Consider the following 19,961-nt stretch of genomic DNA (forward strand, 5'->3'; position numbering starts at 1 on the left):
ATACTTCTTTCATCTAATTCCAGATGCATTGTAGTTGTAAATATAGCAAGCATAGTTTTAGACAAATTTTCAGGACCCGATGGTTCAGGAACTCCATAAATTCTAAGGTTGGTGCTTCTCCCCATTTGTTCCTGTTTCTTTTGGTGATTAACAAGAGATTTGATTGTCTCTTCCTGCTGCTGAAGTTTTCTAACAATACTTTGATTTTCTTCTTCGAGTTTGGCAATTTTTTCGTTATATTTCTCTTCGATAATCCCAGTTATAGTTTCGGTAAGCTTGAGGATAAACTCATCTGCTGTGCACAATTTAACAACAAGGTCTTTAACTACTGAGTGCAATTCATCCTCTCCCTTACCACTTTGACTTCTATTACCATCTCTACCCATTTTAACAAAACAAACTTTATAAAACTTACTGCAAATCAGCTAAAAATCAGCTAAAAATATTTCTATGTATCTATGTATTTACGTCCGTGGTCATAACTTCCACTTACAGACAAATTTTCAAAATTATACGTGCACGTTTACCACATATTCCAATACTTAATCGCAGCACCGCAAAACCACGTCTACTCTGTAAGGCACATTCTTTTCGAATCTTGTTTCACCTGTTCCTTCATAAAATCTTGTGAACATTTTAGTATTGAAATGTCAGCTCCTGTGTCTATGATAAAAGTGCTTGTGTTTTCAAGAATTCCTGTTTTCATTCGTACAAAGTTCGTTAGGTTTAGGTCGAAGTTGTAAATGTTATATTTTATTTCTGCCTGTGTGCTTCCAACTTCTTGTTCATTCAAAACCCCAACTGCTGGTTTTCTTGCTCTTCTTGACTGTCCTCTATTTCTAGTAACCTTACGTTCCTGTTACGTCCGCCTCTCTGGTTTCCTCTGTATGTTTGATTGTTAAATTGTCTGTATCCTCTGTTCGAATAATTTCGTTGATTGTCCGTTGCTTCTCCTTCGTTCCGTTGTCCGAAGTTATTTCTTCTTCCTCTGTCATATTTGTTATGGTATCCTCTTCTGTATTGCTGCTGTCCTCTCCTATTCTCGTAGTTTGTCCTATAATTTAAGACTCTTCCTTGTGCATTTTCTTCAGTCGTATCGATCGACAAAAATTTAGATACTACTTCCTGCGGTGATGTAAAGTTACCTGCTTCCAGTATTAGCTTAGCTTTCTCTGCATTAGCGTTTCGTTTCATTGTTGTTACTACTGCTTCCGTCGTATATTTCTTTGCTAAGTCAAGTGGCATTCCTTCCGCTATGTATGCTACTTTTAATTGTTCTGCTAACTCTTCCACTTCAGATGCGTACACTGCTGCATCTCTATGCCCTTGCCTTTTTTGGCTAATTTGGCTATTAAATTCTTCGGATTATCACCTTTTAATTCTTTCTTTAGTGCTTCAGCTATTCGTGGAATCGTATCTTCTGTGGTTATTAGGTTCCTAGCCTTATTGGTGAGTCGCGTTTTTATTAGCGTTACAGCTGTGTCTTCATGACCTTCTGCCAATTTTGCAAGTAGTTCTAATGCGTCTAAAAATGGTTGTAATTTCCCTGCGCTTCCATCGAACTCGTTGGGCAATATTTTGCTTGCGATATTCAAAAATTCATTGATTGTCAAAGCCATGTTTAACATTGTTATATCTTGTTTTATGTCACCTTTTTCCTCTTTTATTCCGTCGTTAATTATTTCTTCTTCTCCTTCCTCGTCGCTTTTTCCTTCTTCTATTTCCTCATCGCTTTGTTCCTCTTCAACTTCCTTGTCGATTGGTTGATGTATTGAACTTGGAACCACTGTTCTCACATTTACTGCTTGAAATGATCGTATAACTTTGTCTCTGATTTTTCCAAAATATTTGTTGCACGATTCCCTTTGTTTGTCCGAAAGTGCTTCCCAGTTTTTCCTAGTCAATTGCGTGAACTTGTTATAAGCTTTAATTAGCTGTGTCGTCACTTCTTCCTTTATGTCCTTAGATTTCGGAACTTTTTTCTTTAAGACTCTTCTGCTTTGCCTGTCTATTTCTTGTGCAATTTCCTCAACTATTTTGACAAAATCTTCCCAAGTAACTTTGTTGCTACTCATTTATACATAATTTTTTTTTCAGCTCCTGCACTTCTTAGCGAAAATATAAATTCGATAGTCTTACGGTGTATATGGAGATATAAAAAAAATATGGAGATAAAATAATACGTCAATATATGGTAAAAATATGTAAAAATTGCAGTGGTAATAAAAAAATTCAAAAATAAATAACGTTATATTAACCCTTGTAAATAAGTAGTTAGAATAATAATTTAAATGTATTATGCATATAGCGTATATTTGTTATATCGTATATTTATTTTGATAGGTATATTTACGATAGCAAATATTAAAATCATAAAAAATTGCAAAAATGTACTAAAAATCAGTAGTCAAATAATAAATGAATAAAAGTCAGCAAGGATAAAGTATACGTTGATAAATATGTAAAAAATCATATAAAATTGTATCATTGCGTCCTATAATAACTTAATATGAGGGTAAAAAAATCTTTGTATATTGATAAATATTGGTAATAGAATAGAATAATTAAGTAAAAATAGGTAAACTTGAAACATATATTAATGTAATTAAGGTAGCACATAATGTTTATACTTTATACTTTATATTAATCAGGAAATACCATAAAAATAGCTAATATGGACTTACCACTTTTACACGTCTTTGTTCGTATCACAAGTCCTCGCTGCACGTTCCATAGCATTGTCCATTTTCTATTGTCCCACGATGTTCCACCTCCATACTATTCCCTTTTCAGCTCCGCGTCGGCCTGATGTCTCCATCCATTTTACATACCACACTGTTGTCTAAGGTGGTCTAGGTGCCTGAACATTGACGTGTTTTCTCATTTCTCGTTCTAGACTGCTAGTTCTGAGTTCTCGCCTGATCTTGGATCGCCATATGACAGCCCTGGCATTAAGGCTATCTTCTCCCGGTGAGGGTGGTTATCCCTTATCCGAGGGGTGGAATAATTGATACGCTTTTACTTGTTGAGTTGTTTTATTTACACTCGCATGAGCATAAGCTGGTAGCACCGCACCCAAAGAACGTCTCGTGTAGAAAGGGACACTATCTTTAATGTGGAAATATTACGTCTGATCACCAAAATAGAATGACGAATGTCTCATATAATAATAAGAATTCCCTTGTTATAGTTTTGCTGTTTATATATTTAGAAATGCCTATTCAGCATCGACCATGAAAAGTGTTTATAACTGACTCTGCAATTATTAGTGAATCGTGATCTAGGATAACAATATTTATATAATCGAATGAAGGTTGTAATATTGTTATGATGACATAAATAACTGAAAGTAATTATCGTAGATAATTACAGGGTGTTTTTAAGATATATCTACTGAGTACAGATGAATTCTTGTACAATATGAATATTACAGCTTCAGTGATGTATAACCTGGTGTACTACTAATACAAGTTATGACGATTAGAACTCTTTCAACTCTTTGAATCGTTGTATCTCAAAAACGGTGGCTCTTACGAAAAAAAGTATTAACATATTTTTTGTGGATAATAATCTAATCTACATTTTTTGTTAGAACTAATTTTATGATAGAACTTACCGTTTCGCTGACAATCGCTAAAAACCATATTTGGTGACCTTTAATCCCGCGTAAATTTTTAAGCTCGGGTCGGATTCATGAGGACTATTTAGATTTTATTTATGATGGTATTTTCAACAACCCTGTCAATTTTCAGCTTGATAGTAATTATTGTAATCTCACTCCTATTTTTGAGTCTAACTAGACTGATCTATGGCAACCACCGGAAAGAAGGAAAAGGGGCAGACCGAAAACTACCTGGATAAGTGGAATCCAGAAAGCAATATCTGAGAGAGACCTACGACCAGGAGATTGGACAGATCGACGCGGCTGGAAAATAGGACGTAATATGTTTTAGTTGTGTAGCCTGTAATATAGATCATGGAATATGGAAAATACTAAAACAAAAATTACAATAAGTTCTCACCTTTCTGCTCTCCTTGATTATCTAAGTGGTTACGACTCAGTAATTTTGAATTTCGTTCTTTGAATTTGGTAAGTAATTCTTTTTGTTTTTCTTTGACTAAGTCCATTGCTTTTTGAATTTTGCTTTCTTCCTTCTCCTTTTCTAAGAATCCCATTCTAGGAAGGGATTTTGCTTGCCATTCTGCTTTCTGCCTCGGTTCGTGTGGTTTTAGTTTTGCTTGCTCATATAGTTTAGAATATCGCTTTAAACTCATCCTAGAGAGTTCAATTAACCTGTAATAAATAAACTAAAGTTATCGGTAATTCTGAAATAAAAACGCACTTGGTTTGATTTATTTCTTGTAAGTAAACTATTTCCAACCCTAGAACTTAAACGTGGGGTAACTTAAACACCAACCACAATGTGGAGTCGCCGGTGACCCATTCTGAAAATCGCTTAGAAGGACCCCACAGAAACCTTATGGGAAATGGCTCTCTGTCAAATGATCTGAAACTTTTGGGTTCTGGTAGTCCTTGATGTGTAGAACAAAAGACTCAATCGGCGCGTAGCTCCAAAAAATCATGGTGTTAAGATATAAGCCTCTGAAATTATAGGTACAGTGAGGACGTCTGAGTTGGAATAAATTCATTTTTTCGAGAATGGGCGACTCTGGAGATAAATTACGAATCAGGACGATATTTACTATTAAATTATAATTTTTTGGCATATATATCATACTAGTGACGTCATCCATCTGGGCGTGATGACGCAATCGATGATTTTTTAAATAAGAATTGGGCTCGTGTGATAGCTCCTTTGAAAGGTTATTCAATTATCTATTCAGTAATATAAACATTAACATACTTATTTATAGAGGGTGCCCAAATTTTTTTTTAATTAAATTAATTGAGACAAAAAGAAGAATGTATATAATTTATTTAATTTAAAATACATTTTACTGTTGTCCGAAAGCAGGAAAAAATGTTTATTTGATAAATAAATATTGTTTTTCGCTTAAACTCAATATTAAAGCTGCCACCCACCTGCCTCTTAGCAGTTTGAATATTTAATTTAAGCGAAAAGCAATGTTTATTTTTCAAATTAACCCTTTTTCTGTTTTCTGATAGCAGTAAGATGTATTTTGAATTAAATAAATTATATACATTCTTCTTTTTGTCCCAATTAATTTAATTGAAAACAATAGTTATGTTAATGTTTATACTAATGAATGGAGAATTCAATAACTTTTCAAATGAGCTATCACACGACCCTTATTCTTATTTAACAAAATCTTCCATTGCCTCATCACCTCATAGTATGATATATATGCCAAAAAATTATAATTTAAAAATAAAAATCGACCTGATTCGTACTTTATCTCCAGAGTCGCCCATTCTCGAGAAAATGAATTTATTTCAACTCAAACGTCCTTACTGTACCTATAATTTCAGAGGATTATATCTAAAAATCATGATTTTTTGGAGCTACGCGCCCATTGAGTCTTGTGTTCTACACATCAAGGACTACCAGAGCTCAAAGTTTCAGAGCATTTTACAGAGAGCCATTTCCGATAAGGTTTCTGCGGGGTCCTTTGACTTGCAAAATATTTGACTCTTTCCATGGATTTTTTAAATAATTTATTTAATATAATATATTATCTATATCTGTTCTACACAGCTCAACAGAGTTAAAATTTCTGTGCCATTGTCACAATTGTTTAGCCAGGATATACGTCATCGGCCTATGCTTTTTCTGCCGTATCCTATCCAATGATTTGCAGCAACGCTTATCTCGTACCTTCCATGACATGACTGAAATACTACAATTTTCTTATTTTAATTGTATTTAATATCTCTTCTTCCTTATTTATCCTTTTTATAATTCCTTGTTCGTAATTTTATTGACCTAATTTATCTTTGAAAATTTTCTATAAGCCCACGTCTCAAACGCTTCTGTTTTGTTATTTATATCTTTTTAACGTCCAAGCCTTCAATCCATATCATAACACAGACATTACGTAACACCTGAGTATTTCGTATTTCTAGTTTCAGAATCAGACCATTGCTCGCAAAGTACTTTTCTCATGTTATTGACTGTTGATCAGGCTTTTGCTGTACCTACGAGATTTAATCTCATGTGCTTAATCGTTGTTTACGGCCCTAAACCTAAAATTTTTGAAAAGTTTTTCCGTACTAGGGTAAAATATAATTCCCTCACAACATCTCAGAGAAACCACACGTGTTAATGTAATTTTTTCTATTCTCATACTATTTTTTTCTATTCTCATACTATAATATATCATTTATGATGTCACTACCTGTATCATAATGAACTTCATTATGATACAGATTTTCATTACGATACAGACTTTTAACCAATAGAATCGCGTAATGGCATTCGCGATAAAGATGGTACACGCGCAATGACCAATGGCGAGTCACACACATACGCTTTGACAGTTCTGAATATGTAAAAAACTGTCAAACTGACAAACTACTTAATTTGTTTGTGTTACAGAATCAATAAATTTGAATATATTTTTTATTGTGAATGATTATAGAAAATATAGTGTATACTTTTTCTCATGAGGATCTTTCAATGCGTCACAGTTTTTCGGTTTCTTTCTAACGCATTAAATTGTATGTGACAGAAAAAGAAACGCAAGTCGGTGATTACATTTCGTCGGTGACATTTATAACATTTATTCTAGTTGTCAGTAGATGGCGCCATAACCGAAAATAAAATAATTTGCGAATTATATAATAAACTGCGCGTCATAGAAAACGGGCACCCTAAAAAATGGGTCATTTTTGATGTCAGGTATCTCCTAAACCTGTTGTCCGATTTAAGTGATTTTTTGAATATGTTATAGCACTATTCTTTGTCAATATCCCTGTAAGAATATTTTTGCAAAACAGGTAAATTTTCATTGTATACCGGGTGTACGAATCAAACTGTGTTTTTTTCTCAAAGTTCGCAACACCCTGTGGAATATTCGAGCATTTATAAAATACTGAAATTAAAACCCAACTATAGCTTCAGGTTTTCTTAACATTCTGTTTTTTGATTCATTCGCTTATGTTGGATAATACAAAAGTTATGTACTTTAACAACTAGGCATGCTCTTTATCAGTACAGGGTGTTTCTAAAGAAGTACGACAAAATTTAAGGGGTAATTATGCATGAAAACATAATGACCGGTTGCTTTATAAACATATGTCCGCAAATATTTAGTTTCCGACATACAGGATGTTGAATTTTTTCTTACAAACTGACGATTTATTTATTGCCCTAAAACCGGTTGAGATATGCAAATGAAATTTGGTGGGTTTTAAGACGTAATTTTTGAACATTTTTTAACATACAATTAAGAATTTTTTATTCACCATTGGCGTGCATACGAATAATACGATCGGTCATATTACCCGTATGCGCTGCAATAGTGAATATAAAATTCTTAGTTGAATATCAAAAAATGCGCAACAAGCATCTCTTAAAGCCTACCAAATTTCATTTGCATACCTAAACTGGTTTTAAAGTAATAAATAAATCATCAGTTTGTAAGAAAAAATTTAACATCCCGTATCTCGGAAACGAAGCTTTTGCGGATATATTATTATAAAGCAAACTGTCATTATTTTTAATGCAGAATTACCCCTTAAAGTTTGTCGAACTTATTTAGTCCCTAAAACCCGTTAGACTTATAACACCCTGTACCGATGAAGAACATGGCTAGTTGTTAAAGTACATAACTTTTGTATTATCCAACATAAGCAAGTGAATCAAAAAACAGAATGTTAAGAAAACCTGAGGCTATAGTTGGGTTTTAATTTTAGTATTTTATAAATGCTAGAATATTCCACAGGGTGTTGCGAACTTTCAGAAAAAAACACAGTTTGATTCGTACACCCGGTATACAATGAAAATTTACTTGTTTAGCAAAAATATTATTACAGGGATATTGACAAAGAATAGGGCTATAACATATTCAAAAAATCATTTAAATCGGACAACAGGTTTAGGAGATAAACGACATCAAAAACGACCCATTTTTTAGGGTGCCCGTTTTCTATGACGCGCAGTTTATATCTACGAATATAATCTGAACAATTTATAAGACTATACAAATCAAAGAAAATACTATTTTATAAATGAAATAAACACAATTGATTTGTTTTTTTGCCAAATTGCAAATAAAATGTGACAACTGCCATATTGTAAACTGTCACTGTATATCAGGTGTACCAATCTAATAAAGAAAAATATGTTATTTTCGAAGATGCTAAATTAATTTCCTTGGAAACAGATCTTATAGCATAGTAAGCTGAAGATAGTTTCTTCCTTAACACATTGATATGAAGGGAACATTTAAGGTTGCCGTCTAAAAAAATACCAAGAAATTTTACAGAATCAACGGTATTGATATGTCTCTTATTAAGGGGTAAAGGTTGAAGAGCTCCTTTATAAGATAATGCTACTGTTTTGTTTGCGTTAAAATAGAGTAAATTAGAGTCGGACCAGGTTTTTTAATCACAATTTTTTTTATTTACAGTTTGCTTCAACCACAAAGGGTTATTAGCAATGAACTGTATTGACATCAAATTACAAAGATTATAATAAATTTGGTTAATAAGTCCTATAGTACGTAAAAAATTGAGAGTCTTATTACACGTAACGAGTACAGTGGCGAGACAGCAAACTGTTACTAGGCCGATACAGTGGTGAGGGCGAGAGATAGTTTATACGTCTAGCCATTTATATTACTGTCTAGCTTTCTGACTGGGTCGAGTGCTCGGCCGAGTACTCGGTAGCATATTTATACCAAACGAGCACTTGACCGAGAACACTGTCTCGCCACAATACTCGTTACATATAATCAAGACTTTAGATGAATTATTTTCACTTAAACAATCTTTAAATGTAATTGGTAACTGTTGATGTTGTCGTTATATAACGTAGATGGGACAGTCTATTATTATAAAATGTTGCACTGTTAGTTCACTATCACACACATAACACATCGGAGGGGCTTCCTTCTTTAATAAAAAGTCGTGGGTGATCTTCGTATGACCAACTCGCAATCTGGACATGAGCATTTGGTCTCTTCTCTTAGTAGGATGTTTCGACGGCAATACACTTTGTTTGATTGTTTTAATGTACCTAGTTTGATTGTTCTTAATGAGTTTGATTTGTTCCAATTTGTTTGCCATTTTGTCATGATCTTGTTCTTAAATATTGCTTTAGATCAGTATGAACGCAAGTAGTTATGATGTCTGTTAACGGATTTTCACTCGCATTACTCGCATTTTTTGCTAATGTGTCAGCTTTATCATTTCCACTTACCTCGCAATGTGAAAGTACCCAGAGGAACTGAACTAATCTTTGATTTTGTTGGCATATCAAGAGTTCCGCCTTAATTATAAGCAGGACAGGATGTTTTGGGTATACTTGCTTTAAGGCTGTTAATGCACTTAGGGAGTCGCTAATAAATTATTGAGAATTTGATGTCATGTGTGTTAATAAACGTAATGACTGGAGGATAGCAAAGAGTTCAGCTGAGAATATGGAGGTTTGGGGAGGGAATTGGTAGTAACTGTTATAGTTATCTGTTGTGAAAGCCGCTCCTACTCTATTTGCAGATCTGGATGCATCGGTAAAAATATGGATGTGATCATTAAAACCATTTAATATCTCTAATATTTTCCGACTTCTAAATGGGTGTAATACCCATTTAGGTTCTATTGCATTATACAGTTGAATGCTGTATTAAATGTTAGCAGAGGCGTCGCTGCTGTAATCACTGTGATCAGTAGAGAAAGAGCATATATTATGCTGTTTATTAATTTTAGTTTTTAATCTTGTACAGCGACTTTTCAGATACGTGGGAGATAATGCTGGATGGATTTTAGTTAAAAAATTGAGTAGTCCTTCGATATCTTCTGTATACGTTTTAGCAATGCTGAGAGGATCAGCAGAGCCATGTGCGTTTTCGAAGAAATCAATTAATTCTTCCTGGGTTAAATATCCGTTTTCAGAATTATCTTGGAAAAAGAACTAGTGCATTTAAAAAGATCTTCTGCTAAATTCCTATTATGTTCATGAACAGTTTTTGCTTTCTTAGATTTACAGAGAGGTTCTTTAAATGGGTTCTGGTCTACTGATGTTAGAGGAGTTATTTCCGATACCGTTCGTTTAGAAGTTTGAGTGTCAGAGGATGTAGGAGGTTGATTTTAGCTGTGATTATTCATTTCAACGTTATCTGGCTGGATAGGTGTTTGAATGGGATTTGGATCTAATAGAGAAGTATTGGTTGTTTCTTTTGATTGTGAACTGGTAGATTGTTGCGAAGATTGTATAGGATGGATAGTTGGCTGAGCATCTGTTATGTTGGGGTGACAATTTTGGATATAATTTGGTTGAGAAGTAGGTGATGAATTTTCGATAGATGTTTGAGTGTTTGTATTTTTTATGCACTGAGAGGCTAGATGACCTTGTTGTTTGCAAATGTAGCATGACTGTTTTTCAAGTGAAAAATAGATTCGATAATTGATCTGTTCATAGTTAATTAATATAGACTCAGGAATATTTTCCAGATTTTTAGGAGAAATGTAAGTATAGCGTCGGAAACTCAAGATATGCTTAAATAAAGAGTTAGTTGTTCCTATTCTTAGAAAATCCAATGGAGTTATTTGATGAATTCCAATATTTTGTAGTTCAGTCTCTATAATAGTATAAGGTACTGATGGGCAGAGATTAGAAATTATCAGTTTTTCGCTTGGTGTGATTAATTTCCTGGCTTGGATGCGTTCCTGATTGATTACTATTGTTCCATTATTTGTTCTTAAAAATTCGGTGTCTGTTTCTTCAGTAGTAAAATAAATGCAAATACGATCATTTACAATCCTAGAAATGGCGACAATTTTATTTTGATCGACCTTAGTTGCTATGGCATTCAAATAATCTTCAATTAATATTTGGAAGTGAATTGAACAAAAGGGCTTGGTTTTTCAAGGGCATTTTTGGTTAGGTTGATTCAGAGCGGTTGAATATAATTTTGATTGATTGGATGGATTAATAACATCTTGAGAATTTTGAAGTTCAGAAGTTCTCTCCTCTGAAATTTCCTGCATATGGGCCTATGTTGCCTGATTGCGGCCCTGGTACTTGGAGAGGTTCATTAGTAATTAAGCTACTTAATTACTTCGGTACTGGTATTTATAACTGTTGTTTACTGTTTGTTGATTAAATAAAAAAAAACTGGTTTAACTTACAGTTTGATCCCAAAATTGGATTAAGAACTATAAAATACACTATTATACCAACTTTGATAATTTTCTAACAAGTAAAACCACCTTAATTTTGACAAAAACTAACAGCTAATCGGAAACACTGTTTACTAGTTAAAGCGTAGGTTGACAATCCTTTAATCACCATTATTTTTAATCATTTGACCATAATCAATTGGAGCAAGTTGTATCTCTCTCCAAGTGTAATATATCCAAGATATTATAATTTTCTTGTTTTGATGGTATTTAAGATTTCCATTTCTTTATGTATCTTTCTTAGAAACTATTTTTTTGTGACGTATTCTGTCCACGATATTTTTAGGATTCTCCTGTACACCCACGGCTCGAATGATTCCAGTGTTTTCATTGATGCTACATTCAAGGTACAAACTTCCATTCTATTAAACAAAGTCGAGATAGCATTAAAGCCCATGAGTCATAACTATAGGGACATAGACTAAGGACAGGTTATTTGGACCAAAATATGGCTATTGGGCCAAATATGCCTTAATAAAATGTTGCTGAGAAAAAAGATACAGGGTGTTAAAGTTAATTTTTGTTTTTCGTTTTTTGCTAATAGTTTCCCTGTATATTTATAAATTGCTATCAAAATTGGCAGAGAGACATAATCTTAGACAAGAAATAGTATTTTATCTACAATTTTACGTTTTGTCATAGAGGGCGCCACGTGGATCATTCCTGATGATCAAATTGAGTCTAAACTTTTTCTGATAAAACTTTTTAGTAATTTTTATTAGAAAATATGACGTAAACATAATTTTTACGTAAAATTGGTACTCTTGTTTAAACATGATAATTTCAACCGTTTTCGATAAAAACGCAGTCGAACTGCTTAGAGTCTTAAAAAAAGATTTCAAATATTATTTCATTTATGAAAAGTATGCTTTGGACTGTCAGATAATTGTTGTTGGTAAATGTCATTTGTTCAGAGTAAATTATTTTTGATGTGACAGTGTAGTGTAGTGTTGCATTTTTTAAAAGTAATCATTACTTTTTTGATTGAAATGCCTCGTCACAATCATTTTACTAATGAAGAAATGTGAGATATGATTTGCGTATACGCACAAGAAAATTTTTGCGGTCGCTCGGCAGCCAGAAGGTATGGAATGTTATACGCAAACAGAAGGCAACCAAATCACAAAACTTTTGCAAGATTATATCGTAGTTAAGTGAAACTGGGTCATTTCACACTAAAAATCGGGGTGATCGACCGAAACAAATCACACCTAATCAAGAAGATGAACTTTTGGTTCGAGTAGATGAAAATCCTGAAATAAGTTCACGACATCTATCAGCAGCAACAGGAGTAAGTCAGTCGTCTATTGTTAGAATTCTAAAAAAAGAGAACCTCCATCCTTATTACTTCACTCCTCTTCAAAATTTACTTCCAACAGATCTTCCACGACGGTTACAGTTTTGCCAACGTATTCTGAATAAACATCGCAATGACAGACACTTTATTAAGAATATTATGTTCACCGACGAAGCAACTTTTACCAGACGAGAGGTTTTTAATTGGCGAAATAGTCATTATTGGGAAGAAGAAAACCCGCATGCTATTAAAGCTAGACATTTTCAGCATGAGTTTAAATTGAATATTTGGTGTGGCATTATAGGCGACCAACTACTAGGGCCTTTGGGCCTTATGTTCTTCCTCCGAATTTAAATGGAGATTCTTATTTATTTTTTTGGAAAATACTCTTAGTGATATTTTAGATGATCTGTCACTAGATGTAAGAAGAAAAATGTGGTTTATGCAGGATGGAGCGCCACCTCATTTTTCATTAGCTATTAGAAATCATCTTAATGACGCATTTCCTCAACGATGGATTGGCAGAGGCAGTGATTTTCAATGGCCACCAAGAAGTCCTGAGTATAACCCGCTAAATTTTTATTTTTAGGGACATATGAAGTCCTTAGTTTACGCCAATGAAATTAATACACGAGACGAACTTTGGAGATACATTCAAATGCAGCTAATCTTATAAGGGGACAGAATTATATTTTTTTTAACGTCCGAAAATCCTTTATAAAAATAATTAGAAAAGGCATAAAAATCGGAGGAGACCATGTAGAACATTTAGTTTAAGTTTTTGTGAGTTCTTTTAAGTTAAAGTGTGTTTAGTTTTGATTTATCGTCAAAACGGAAACCTTACGTTAGTTGCAACTTTGTTTATTAGTTTGGTATTTGATATCCCCTTCTGAGTTCCTGAAATCTTCAATTGCGTTTTTATCGAAAACGGTTGAAATTATCATGTTTAAACAAGAGTACCAATTTTACGTAAAAATGATGTTTACGTCATATTTTCTATCAGGAATGATCCACGTGGCGCCCTCTATGACAAAACGTAAAATTGTAAATAAAATACTATTTGTTGTCTAAGATTATGCCTCTGTGCCAATTTAGATAGCAATTTATAAATATACAGGCAAACTATTAGCAAAAAACGAAAAACAAAAATTAACTTTAACACCCTGTATCTTTTTTCTCAGCAACATTTTATTAAGGCATATTTGGCCCAATAGCCATATTTTGGTCCAAATAACCTGTCCTTAGTCTATGTCCCTATAGTTATGACTCACCCTGTATACGATAACCATTTAACGTAGCGATGTGACCGCGCAGTTGATTGGTATTGATTTATCGAACGTGTGAACGCAAATCGACGCAGACTTTTAACCAGAAATCTTTAACTTAAAATCTGCGTCGATTTGCGTCCAAAATCTGCGTCGATTTGCGTCCACATGTTCGATAAATCGACACCAACGAACTGCACAGTCACATAGCTACGTTAAGTCGTTGTCGTGTAGACGGCCTATAGTTAACCTAATAATATTAATATGGTATACCCTTCCGTAGTACACGACAATAATTAGACCGAAATCAGTAGACCGAAAGCAGTAGACCGAACTCATTAGACCGAAAAGCACTTTACCGAAACCTCACTAGACCGAACAGCATTAGACCGAAATGGTAAATAAATTTAAAAATTTGCAGTAAATTAAGCTAAGATTTTGTATATCTGTCTATTTGTTTATTGTATTTTTTTGTATTATTTTATATAGACTGTGTAAATTGTAACTCTGTACACTGTACAGTCTGATATGAAATAATTTTTATCCGTTAAACAAATTAGTGAAGGTAAAAACAAATTAAGGGTAGAGTGACGTTAACACCATTTTAACTGTTTATAATAACCATCCAAATAACATTTAGTTGTAATTACATTAGTTTTATCTCTTTTACTGCGACAAGTAAAAAGAACTGCTTTTCGGTCTTCTGCTGTTCGGTCTAGTGAGGTTTCGGTAAAGTGCTTTTCGGTCTAATGAGTTCGGTCTACTGCTTTCGGTCTAATGATTTCGGTCTCTTTACAGTAAACCCCCTTCCGTGACTAACATTCGGTCTGTGAGATCGACCACTTAGAGTTTTTACGATTATATCCAAATCGTTAGTTATGTATCTTCACCGCCATCAGTAGCTGTCTGATTCAAGTGCCTGTTTTTGGTGATGAAGTTTGAGTCTTCAGTGTTAAGTGAATAAGCAAATATCGGCAAATATTTGTCTTAGAGACCGATGTTGGTTTTGGTGTTATTAAATCTGCCTGAATAAAAGGGTAAGATTTTATTGATAAAAACAAAGTGTTTGTGTATTTTTGATCGTTATATGGGTTTCTTGTAGTTCTCTTTCATTTATTGTTTTGTTGTTGTTTTATTTCACAGTTTTAACTATTGAGATGGGAAATAAGTCACAAATAATTTTAATAATTCATTAATCATAAAAATGCCACAAGGAAATAGTTTCAGAATAACATTTCACAGTTTTCTTTCAGAAAATGGCTACGTCTAGTTACGAAGTTAACAAGAGAGAATCGGACGATTTCTTGACGAAGTTTGATCTGATGTAGCAGAGGATAGTGATTCGAGCTTCCATAACAATCATTTTAAAGTTCAAAATGAGAATAGTGATGCGGAACAATATATCTGCCCGACGATGACGTGACATCTATATTAGCAGTTAGGAGAACGACCCATGAACCTTGTTCCGTTGAACGTGACGTACTCGATGGAAAAAAATATTTAGATTAATAAAAGAACATGCGAACAAGTGCTGATAATTTAGTAACCAAATTGGCATAAGTAAAAGGTGAAGCTAGGTACAAAAAAACAGCAATGGAAATATTGAGCTTGTTTTTCACAAATGAGATATTATGTAATTTTTTTTTATTTTTTTTTGGTGTTTTGCTAATGTTTAAGAGGAAAAAACCATTTTGACGCCTGATAAAATTTTCAATGTATTTTAAATGTAATAATTTTTTTCGAATCCTGAGAAAACTAATAAGTATTTTTGAAAAATTTAAACGCAGGATGAAAGATTACCTTATTACTTATTACCGAGGCCCGAAAGTCCCTTAGAATGAATGAAAGGTTTCTTCTGAATGAGATATTTGAAATTAAAAATAACACTAAATTTTCTCTTACTTTTCCACCCCTGTAATTTATTAAAATCAACATTATACACGTTTTCAGGGACTTTCGGCCCTCGGTAATAACGTAATCTTTTATTCTGCGTTTAAATTTTTCTAGAATACATTTTTTTCAAGATTCGGAAAAAATTAAACCCATTTAATCGAAGCCGAAAGTTCGTACCCATCCCCTAAAGAGGTTTAATTAACTCAAAATAGGTATTATTCTTGTTTAATTTTTTCCTTTAAAGAGTGAACACAATCCTACGCTTGAAAGTGTGTCAATAGAAACATTTTTTATGTCGGTCTCTGACACCGATGTTAGCTTTAATGTTCAGAAAACCTATGTTAGTTGCGAAAGGATAATAAAACTTACCATCCGATATAATATATGTTGCATACCACTATATCACCCTAAACAGTTAAGGATAAAGCTGACCGAAGATACATAAAACCCTTCCGTACATTTTACGGCACGTTTAATCTAAAAGAACACAAAGCCAACTGCGAATCTTTTGATATGAAATTAGCGATACATTTTTCAATTTGTAAACCCACTGAGAAGTGTGAACTTTATCTTTTGGGACGAAAATTTATTTTCTAAAAGATTTTTCATGCGAAAGTGACGGTCGTTACCGTTTATATATTTGACACTTCTCGTTTTAAAATGATTAATGTTTAATAAGAACCAAATTGGGCGTAAACAGAAAGTAATGGGCTAGATCACCTGATTTTTAAATGTCAAAACTTACTTTACTTCATTTTATTCAAAATGATTAATTGGGTAAAAATACCTACTTTTAAAAGTGTGGGGTCCTTTTTAAATTCAATCAATATTAGATAACTGTTTAATTAATTTTTGACAGGAAATTGGAAGAAATCTAATAATTATGACTAAAATGAGTTTATTCACAACAAACCGAAAACGGTTTGCCGTTCATTTGCCGCAAATGAATTGTGGCAAAAACAAAATCTCCTCAAAAGCAGGTATCATCATCAATCAGTCAATCTCGTCCACTGCTGGACATAAGCCTCCTTCAGATCTTTCTTGTGTTCTCTACACTGGGCCGCTTGTATCTAGTTTCCCGCTAATTTTTTATGTCGTCCGTCTATCTAGTCGGTAGTCATCATCGACTTCGTTTATAGTTTTTGGACCTCCATTCCATGATTCGTCATGTTCAACTTCCATCTTGTATTCTAGCTAGGTGCCCTGCCCAGTTCCACTCAAGCATCGTAGCTCTTTCGATGACGTCTGATCTTTGCCTGATTTGTTGGTTTGTTATGTGGTCTCGAAGGCTCACGTTCAGCATTGCACGTTCCATGGCTCTTTGTGTCACTCTGAGTCTGTTTGCGGATTTTTGCGTCATTGTTAAAGTCATTTATCTTAAAAGAAGGTAAGTATAGTGATCAAGAAAAATAAGCGCAACACAAATAGTAAACCATAGTTTATTTTAGTTTAGCTTGTTTTAGTTTATTTCTAGCAGAGAGTAGTTTAAAAAGCCAGAGGAGAGATAGATGATGAGGGGATAACGAGATATGAGGACGAGGCGTTAAATAGGATAAAGAATGGTACGGCAGTAGGACCTGATGGAATACCTGTGGAGGTTTAGAAAAATCTAGAAGGTGAAAGGGTTGATCATCGTCATCATCATCCAGCCTTCTGCATCCAAAGTTGAGCCTAGGCTTCCCCTAATTCCTTCCAGTTTGTCGATCTTGGGCTTTTTGCAACCAATTCCCGGCAATCCTTTTGGCGTCGTCTGTCCATCGTGTAGGTGGTCTACCTCTACTTCTTCTGTCTTCTCTTGGTCTCCACACTGTAATTTTTTGAGTCCAACTCCCGTCCTTCATTATGGCTACATGGCCCGCTCAATTCCACTTCAGCAATGCTACTCGCTCTATGACATCTGTGACGGCTGTCCTTCTTCTGATTTCTTCGTTTCTGACCCTATCTCTGAGAGTCAGTCCAAGTAGCGACCGTTTCATTCTTCTTTGGGCCACTCTAAGTTTCGTTGCTGTTGCCTGGGTTAACGATAATGTTTCGGCGCCATAAGTCATGACTGGAAGCACACATTGGTTGAACGTCTTCCTTTTCAAATAATTTGGCATGTTGCTCTTAAAGATGTCTGATAGAGCTCCATATGCGGCCCATGCTAAGGTGATCCTTCTCTGTAATTCATCAGTTTGATTGTCCAATTTATATTTATGGACCAATGCTATTTCGTTGACGTCGACTTTCGGATTTTCGCTTGGTACCAGGTTTGTCATGTATTGTGTCTTTCCAAAATTTATGTTTAAGCCAACTTTTTTACAGGCGGCATCTAACTAAGTAAGCATAGTTCTAATCTCTTTTAAGTTGTCTGTTATAAGAACTACGTCGTCTGCGAATCGTAGGTGGGAGAGCCTTTCACCGTCGACATTTATTCCTTTGGCGTCCCACTCCAATTGTTTGAAAGTATGTTCAAGTACTGCCGTAAAGAGTTTGGGAGATAACGTGTCTCCCTGTCTAATTTCTCTTTTGATTTTTATAGATTTGTTATCTTGGTGTAGTCGGACGGTCATGGTTGCATTATTGTATATGTTTGCTATCAGCTGATAGCGAAAGGGTTGATGTGTTGTGGCAAATGATGAGTATGATACATGAGGAAGAAACGATGCTCAGTGAATGGAAGGAGAGCATGATAAAGTCACTATAAAGAAAAAGAGAACATTTAGGGCTGTATAAACTATCATCATCATTAATGGTGCTGCAGCCCTATGAAAGGGCCTCGACCTTCCCAAGTCTATTACGCCAGTCAGTCCTATCCATTGCCAACTGTTGCCAGTTTGCTGCGCCTAGTTTTCTCCCACTCTCATCCACACCATCGTTCCATCTGAGTTTTGGCCTACCCCTATTTCTACTTCCCACAGGCTGTGACATAAGGATTCTTCTAGGAGGGTTCTTCTGCTGTGATCTTGCTAGATGTCCTACCCATCTTAGTCTTCCTATTCTTATAAGAGATACTATGTCTTTACCACCAAATTTTTGTTTATATCTGTGGTATACCTCGTAGTTGTACCTCCTCCTCCAGACACCATTTTCACAGAGGCCACCGAATATTTCTCTCAGGATCCTGTATAATCTATAGAGACATAAAGTTATTGTCGCAAACAATGAACATTTGGGAGAGAATAGTAAAGCAAAGGTAAGGTAGGGAAACATCGACAGGAGAAGAACAATTTTGGTTTATGCCAGGAGGGAAGACGACGGCTGCTCTGTGTGCCATGAGAGAGTTGATAGAAAAAGAAGATGAAAGCAAGCAAAAGCTACACTTGTATTTACCTATAGATCATGAAAAGGTTTAGGACACAGTTCCTAGAAAAGAGCTATGGAGATGTACACACACCCAAACTTATATGGAATCACCATGTATTTCAAAGAAATATTTATTTCTTTTGAAAAAACTTGTTACCGGTGCGAAGAATAAAGGTTTCTATTGAAAATAAACAAATACATAAGACAGTCGGATAGTACAGCTCGGTACGGTATAGATTATTTGCTTGAGTTGCAAATTGAACGAAAATATATACACTAACTTTTGCGTCCAAAAACGAAAATATGCCTGATGTGGGGTTATAGAACTTAAAACGAGGAAAGATTATTGGTCTTGTGGAGAAAGCAATGTTCTCAGAGGAATATAACTGTAGAGCTAGACGTAATACAGGGCGTTCTGTCCAAAACCTATGCTAGGTAACAAGAAATAGAAAAGCTAAAAAATAAAACAAGGGAAAATCACCAAAAGTAATAAAGGCTCTCCAATATCGTCTATTGTCCAATCAGCTGGAAGACACCAATCATTTCTCACCTGCAGCTCCAAAGGCAGCTTATGGAAGCTACAGGTGTAACTCTTTCAGTTGAAACGATAAGAAAAATAGTTCGTTCCAAGAAGTATACAGCAGGAGAGAGTTATGGGTTCCCGAGTTATCCAGGCAGCACAAGATTGATCGCCTAAATTGGTGTCTTCACCACCAAAACTGGAACATTGGGAATTGACCAAATGTGCTATTTTCAAAAAAGTCATGAATTACGTAAAATCAGATAACCCATGAAATCGTGTACTTAGAGGTCTAGGAAGACAAGCAAGAACGAAAACTGTCAGATCTGTCCACATATATACAAAGGGAAGTGTAATGTTGTGGAGAGGAATTGTGAT

The 19,961-nt window shown here is 34.5% G+C and overlaps 1 protein-coding gene across 2 annotated transcripts in view; it reads right to left on the bottom strand.

The window, feature by feature from the left end:
* The window catches only part of LOC114346803 (uncharacterized), a 138,388-nt gene that overhangs the window by 17,675 nt on the left and 100,752 nt on the right, over positions 1-19,961 (bottom strand). For both annotated transcript variants that reach the window (XM_050649867.1, XM_028297542.2), the window contains exon 4: positions 4,023-4,294. In XM_050649867.1, the coding sequence (XP_050505824.1) occupies positions 4,023-4,294 (272 nt within the window). The remainder of the gene's footprint in view (positions 1-4,022; positions 4,295-19,961) is intronic.

The sequence above is a fragment of the Diabrotica virgifera genome, chromosome 4 (genome assembly GCF_917563875.1).
Source record: "Diabrotica virgifera virgifera chromosome 4, PGI_DIABVI_V3a".
In the NCBI taxonomy this organism is placed as follows: Eukaryota; Metazoa; Arthropoda; class Insecta; order Coleoptera; family Chrysomelidae; genus Diabrotica; species Diabrotica virgifera.